The 7,543-nt window shown below is 39.6% G+C and overlaps 1 protein-coding gene across 1 annotated transcript in view; it reads right to left on the bottom strand.

Annotated features, from left to right (window-relative positions):
- Nucleotides 1-926: 926 nt before the first annotated feature.
- si:ch73-105b23.6 (fibrillin-2) overlaps nt 927-7,543 on the bottom strand; it is a 97,972-nt gene continuing 91,355 nt past the window's right edge. The window contains exon 20 of the mRNA XM_034184393.1: nt 927-1,751. Within this exon, the coding sequence (XP_034040284.1) occupies nt 1,610-1,751 (142 nt within the window). The 3' untranslated portion in view covers nt 927-1,609. The remainder of the gene's footprint in view (nt 1,752-7,543) is intronic.

Genomic DNA, 7,543 nt, shown 5'->3' with positions numbered 1-7,543 from the left:
TGTGATGGCACCATCAATGCTGAAAGCTACATCCAGGTTTTGAAGCAACACATGCTGCCATCCAAGCAACGTCTTTTTCAGGGACGTCCCTGCTTATTTCAGCAAGACAATGCCAAGCCACATTCTGCACGTGTTACAACAGCGTGGCTTCATAGTGAAAGAGTGCGGGTACTAGACTGGCCTGCCTGCAGTCCAGACCTGTTGCCCATTGAAAATGTGTGGCACATTATGAAGCGCAAAATACGATAATGGAGACCCCGAACTGTTGAACAACTGAAGTCGTACATCAAGCAAGAATGGAAAAGAATTCCATCTGCAAAGCTTCAACAATTTCTCCTCAGTTACCAAACACTTATTGAGTGTTGTTAGAACGAAAGGTGATGTAACATAGTGGTAAACAAACCACTGTCCCAGCAGGCATCCATTTCAAAATGAGCAAATATTTGCACAAAAACAATCAAGTTTATCAGTATGAACATTAAATATCTTGTCTTTGTGGTGTATTCAATTCAATATAGGTCAAGAGGATTTGCAAATCATTGTATTCTGTTTTTATTTACATTTTACACAATGTCCCAACTTCATTGGATTTGGGGTTGTAGAACTACAAACATTGTTCTCATGTAGTCCACTATTAATGCCATGTTTTCAAGTTGTACTCTGATAGGTGTTTTTTGTTTTCTTTCTAATTCAAGTCAATTAGGAGTTTCAGCAATTTATTGTCAAGACAGCTGGTAGTCATGAACTAGCTGGCTAAAGACAAGTCGAGTCATCTCAATGTTAGTTAAAACAACACCGTGGCACCATGGCGAAATATCACGGGTCATCAAGGACACGCTCCCGAGTGCTTTAATGTTTTCCAATGTATGGATAAAGTTTCTTTAGCCATCCTTCACCACTCATTCTCCAAAACGTCCCATCACACATTCAGAAGTGACAAACTTTTAATTATATACATAATATTTACATATCATTTTACTTACAGTGACAGTTCAATAATAAAGAAAAGAATTAAATATAAAATCATTGTGCTTTGTTAAATTAACCAGAAAAAAAAGACAGCTACATTCTTATGCATGGTTGGTAAAATAATCTGAAAAAAAAAAAAACCTACACAAACTGAAATAAAGAGTTTTGTAGATAGCAGATGATATAGATGGTCTTCAGAGAATGGTAGATTGAGTCTGTGCACTTTTTCGAGTGGTAACAGTAGGTGCTGGATGGTTCCTGACAGTAGATGCTTTAACAAACATGAATGTTTCTGAGAAGAAGAGTGTTGGCTTTGAATCAGCTGGAAACCAAAGACCACTGCAGTGGTTTACTTTTCATCAATGTCATTGGCCAAGAGATTGTTGAGTTTTTGCTGGGTCAGACTCTGAGTGTAAATTGTGGCGTAGTCCAAAGGGTTTGCTGACAGGTGCAGCACTCAGCACAGCAGATTGAAAATAAATGACTTCATAAGTTACCCACATTTAATTACTTGTTGTTTGTTGCAGTATAAATAAGAGTCTGTCTTTGTGGCATTATATAACACACAGACACAGAACTTTGTGTCCTTTGGCTTTGTGTGTGTTGAAAATGAGGCATTCTATTTGTGTTTCAGTGTGTGCTATCTGCGGTGTCTCCTGAGTTGGAGGTCATCTATGATCCGTGGGCTGCAGTGGGTAATGTAGTGCAGAGCAGAATCTGAGTAGTTGTAGGGTGGAGGGTTGTATTGTCCCCTTATATTTTCTGGCAACAAGTGAGGGAGGCTGCAAAAAAAAAAAAAAAAGAAAAAAGCACAAACCAGTCAGAATGTAAATGTGGACTTAGTACATACAATAAAATGTCTAGAAAAGTAAAACTGTGCATTTTTCTGCATGATAAAAGGTCTTGTCAAAATAATGAACGGGTGATTCTTAGACTACGGGCACTTATTATGTCCTTTGATCATATTGTATGAAAAACTGAAAAAAGTGGAAATTTCACACTTTTATAGTTATCTTTACAATGAAAGTGTGTTAAGAAATTTGTTCTAGTAGTCTATGATGACTTTTTCACCTTTTTTCAGCATCATTATATGCAAATATTGCCGTTTTGTGCTTGTCCCACACCCAGACATTTGATCTTCAATGATAAAAATGAATGGTAAAGAAACGTTTTTTCTAATGTTTTAAAATATCTCTGAATAAAATATCAGTACTAGACTGGCCTGCCTGCAGTCCAGACCTGTTGCCCATTGAAAATCACCCGAACATGAAAGAATTCAGACTTCTGCACTTTTAGTATATTTTCCAGGGAATAGTCCTGCTTATCACTCATGTTACATCAATAATTTCATTCAGGAGATAATCAGTCCAAGTGATTTATGGAAATGTTTCAGGGAAATAGTTGTTGTGGTTTACTTAGTGGGCCATGAATATTCAAGTGGGTTTTAGCCTAGATATTAGTGCTGTATGATGCTCAAATCTTGGGATAAAGTGATAAAAAGCTTGAAACATACACCAAAACTAGAAGCACTCAGAGAGTGCAAACCTCCACCAAGGCCATAGGGTCACTGACCCTAAAGAGATTCCCTCCTTGGCACAGTGATCTATTCAACAATTCAGTGTTACAACCAAAACTATGATACATACACTTTTCTTTCCTGTATATTTGACATCCTTGACCATGAAAACATACCACTAGAACTTGGAATCACTTTTATATCTTTATTAGTTCAAAAGTTATTGTATAAAAACGATTTTTCGGTAATGGCGGTTTTCTTCTGGATCTAGCTCCATAACATTTGAAGCTACATCAAATCTGATGACACCTTACTGAATCAGTACAGATTCAGCTACAATTTGGTGTTAGTTGTGCATCTCTAGCTTCATTTGTCACCTCACACTGACACATTTTCTATTTTCCCTATATTTTTGCATATTCTGGATCACCAGATCCGCAATTCGGATCTGATCATCGCCAAACTTTGTTGTTTGATAGAACATTTGACTATGTTACACCATAATTTTTTTCAAGCCTTTTTGCCTTGTTTTTGTGGAGTTAGAAACTAGAATGTCAAAATTCCCCCTATCCCGCAATAGTGAAGAATCCTTTAAAAAATTCCTGGATCTGGATCGTGATCCAGATCACCACTAAAATTCAATCACTTGTTCCTCTTGTCATTTCCAACTACTCCACAAAATTTCATCAAAATCCGTTCAAAACCTTTTGAGTTATCCTGCTGACAAACAGACAAACAGCCAGACAAACAAACAAACAAACTCGACCGAAAACATAACATCCTTGGCGGATGTAAAAAGGTTTCTTCATACTCACTATTGTCTAATTTACAATTTTAGATCATGTGTACAATCATGATTTCATTTTTGTGCAAATATGCACATCTTCTGTGAAAGTGAGATGGAGTGCAACATAAATCACCGTGCAGTTATAAGACTGGGAGGACGGTACAATTTGGAGTGTTGTCTTTAAATTGCATCTGGAGCCTAAGTTGTAATTTTATTATACCCTGTAATCCAAATGTCTCCTGACTGCTTTCCCGAAACTTTTGCTTAGTCACTCTAATCTCACAACAATCCCCGATTCTCCGGCTGTTATATCCATAGGGTCTATTGTACTGACAACAGAAAAAGTGGGCCAGATGTCAGGAGGATTATGTCTCCGTGGCCCACAAACACCTGGCCCAGATGTCGTACATCTGCATAGCCTTAGCGGGACCAAGGACCCGTGCCCAAAATAATCCACAAAGTCATGAAAAGATACACCACAACACATTCACCCCACATACATTCTCATACTACACTAGACATCTAAGCAAAGAAAATACACTTGTAATGAACAAACAAGCAAAGGTGGCATCGGTGGTCACCAGACCTTGGCTTTAGAAATGAAAACACAAGCTCATTTGAAAGTACGTGCAATTAAAAAAACACATTTTAGGACAGAGAGAAGTCTGCTTCAGCTACAATGATACAAAATCCTTTTTACCGGGTTGTGTAGCGGTAATACCACAACCACTGTGAAACAATGAGAAAGCAGTTACTTACTTCTCTGATTTTAGTACATTTCTGTGCAGGAACAGTTTGTCACTCTCACTGACAACCACACCTGCTCCTAATCCATCAGCTATTCAACATCCACTAACTGTCCAAAAGGTGGTGGACATATCTATAGGATATTACACAGGCACAATACAGTTACTTTTTTGATCGATCAGCAACATCAAAGTTCAACAGATATGAAGGCATTTATCCTAGTTATATCCCCGTTGAATTTGCTGAGTTACAAGATGTTACCATTTACCGTTTCTGAGTTACTGTGATAACCTGGAGAGGCTGGACTCATCTGATTCACTGCATTGCAGAAGGTACAGTACATGCCCAGGCTTTTCCAAATCCTAGGAATACTGCTATGTGTTTTTACCTCTGCCGATGAAGTTGGAGGAGGTTATGTTATTGTCCCTGATTGGTTGTTTATTTGTTTATCTGTTTGTCTGCCTGTCTGTTTGTGAACACACAATGTTTCATATATCATTGCGAAATTTTTACTGAAGATTCATATCCTGATAGGTAAGAACTGATTCAGTTTTCAAGGTCATAGGCCAAAGGGCAAAGCCAGGAAAATCCCTATCTTTAACATTGAACAAATTCTTTCATATTTAACAGCATTGTTTAGAATGGTATCCTTTATCGACTGACAAAGTTTGATTCAGATCTTGTCCAGATTACAGATTTTTTGGCCATTTAAATTTAACATTGAAAACCCTATTTAATGTGTGTGTGTGTGTGTGTGTGTGTGTTGGCATTTCGGCTGCTCCCGTCTCGGGACGGGGTCGCCACAGCAGATACAGCCAGATCCGCATTGGTAATTGGCACAAGTTTTACGCCGGATGCCCTTCCTGACACAACTCCAGTTTCACCTGGAGAAACACACACACACAGCCGCTGGTGTTCTGAAGAGGTCTCCCATCCAAGCACTAACCAGATGATGCACTGCTTAACTTCTTAGATCTGATGGGATCAGGCTTACACAGAGCAGACCAGCTGTGAAAACCCCATTTAATGTATATTTTACATTCTAATCAATCACATTTTTTCCACGAATCTGATTGGTTAAGCATGTGAGATTTCAGACCGTATAATATCTGGGTAACGATGGCAAAATATTCGACCACTGCACATTTGGATGTATTACTCTGTGCCCTGACCAGTGTTCTGACAAGATGTGATTCTTGTCATCCGTGCAACTTCAGATTTTGATACAGAATAACCATTTCACATTTGATGGATTTTCACGTTTGATGGATTACTCCGCGCCCTGACTGCTGTTGGAGTGACGTTGCTTTGGCTCGATGTAAGCTTCACTGACCGAATTACCTACAGAAAAATAAACCGTGCAAATGATGGAATTGAATTAGAATGGGAACAACCCCCTTGTGCCTGATGATTTGCAGACGTCCATGCTGTTATAGGGTCACAAATATCTGTTTTATGGCTCCGCTTACACATCGCCACAAAACTCCTTTTTACCGGCTCCACTTACGCGTAAAGCTCAATTTGCAACCATATAACCAGCACGAATGTCCACAAAATATCAGGCACAACAGGGTTATTCCCTAATTATATCCCAATCAAAAGTGCCTCAATCACTCTCATTTGTGATAATGAGGTGCAAACTGGTGACTCTCAATGAATCGACTAAGTTTGATCCGCAATCTGATCCATATTGCGGATTTAGCGAACATTTGATTTTAACATTGAAAAGCCCTTTTGATCTGTATTTTGTATCGTATTTTAGCTTATGAAAAGCCGCTTCTAACAGGACTTTGACCTTGAACATTTTTTCCAAGGTGAAAATTTGTGGAATTGGGAACTTGTGTTAGGGGAGGTATGTATGAGCGCAAAGCTCTAGTTTCTATTTAAGACGTTATGATGAAAAGACATAAAACAGGTTATTTGAGTATTGCAGTTGACCCTAGCAGCTGACTTAGAACTGGTGCGGACCAGGGGAATCCGACTGTTTAATTAAGATTCGTACGTGAATCAAATGTCGGACATCTAATGTTAAGATATACTAAGATGTTATTGTCATTACTTTGGTTGACTGTTCATTCCATTCTGCAAATATTCCTCAGTGTTACCCAAGTACAGTTTCGTGATCAGAACCAAAGCTGTTAGTAGGTAGTGTTTCTGTCTAATATAGAACAAATGTGGGCAGTATGTCCTCCATCTGAGAAGGTAAATACAAGGAAGACCGCGTTGCAGCAGAGTCATAGAAGACAAGAGTTAGTCATGAGGTCTCTGTGGAGCAATGTCACACCTACATGGCTGCTACACTTTAAAACACTTTCTATGCTAGTTATTGTGAGATCTATGTTCAGAATGCTTTAAACAAAAACGAAACGTGGTGTGTTCTGACATACAATGGCCAGTTTTTGACATTAAAAATCCTAATGTGTGCATGCCTTTACCCAGCCCCTGATGAAATATTGTTAATAGTCTTATTTGCTGCCCTTCTTTGCACCCTGTAATTGGTTAGTGCACTACATTACGTTACCTCTTGGTCTGTGTTTCCTCAAAGGAAACATGGATGTTGTTGACTCAGAGAACGCATCGCCTACTATTTCATTCCCTCATTTGTAACTTTAGAAGGTTGTCAACAAATTACAAACTGTTAATTGTTTCTGCTTCACAGCAAAGATTAATTCAACATTGTAAAAATATAGGGGCAGCACGGTGGATTAGTGGTTAGCATTGTTGCCTCACAGCAAGAAGGTCATGGGTTCAATTCCCGTGGCCTTTCTGTGTGGAGTTTGCATGTTCTCCCCGTGTTTGCGTGGGTTTCCTCCGGGTGCTTCGGTTTCCTCCCACATCCAAAGACATGCGGGTTAGGTGGATTGGAATCTTTAAATTGTCCGTAGTTGTGTGAGTGGGTGTGTCTGTGTTTGTTTGTCTGTTTGTGGCCCTGCGACAGACTGGCGTCCTGTCTTGGGTGTACCCCGCCTCGCGCTCTATGGCTGCTGGGATAGGCTCCAGCCCCCCGCAACCCTTAAATGGACTAAGCGGTAGAAGATGAATGAATGAATGTAAAAATATAGACAACTCAGCAGCTCCACCAATGAGCACTGGCATCACAGTGGAGACACTTACACTCAGTGACCATTTCATTTGGTACCAGATTGATTTGACCCTGTTTTACCTTTGGAACTGCCTTAACGTCTTAGTGGCATGGCTTCAACAAGGTGCTGGAAACATTCCTCAGAGGTTTTTGTCCATAATGACATAACAGCATCATTCAGATGCCACAGCATGACACTACCAGCAGCAGCCTAATCCATGATTTCATGTACATTCTGACCCTAATGTCTGGACCTCACAACAGAAAACTAGACTCATCAGCCCAGCCAATGTAGGGTGGGTGGTACACTGGTGTCAAATTAGTCACAGGTGTGAGGGTGCACCATGATACCGCCAACACTGTGATAAATTATTTTTTCCCCTATATGGCAATACAGATCCCCCACCAGACCAGAATTAAATTTTTTCATGACACCAAAGAA

This window comes from Thalassophryne amazonica, chromosome 13 (assembly GCF_902500255.1).
Source record: "Thalassophryne amazonica chromosome 13, fThaAma1.1, whole genome shotgun sequence".
Lineage (NCBI taxonomy): Eukaryota > Metazoa > Chordata > Actinopteri > Batrachoidiformes > Batrachoididae > Thalassophryne > Thalassophryne amazonica.
This window is presented reverse-complemented; position numbering and strand designations above follow the sequence as displayed.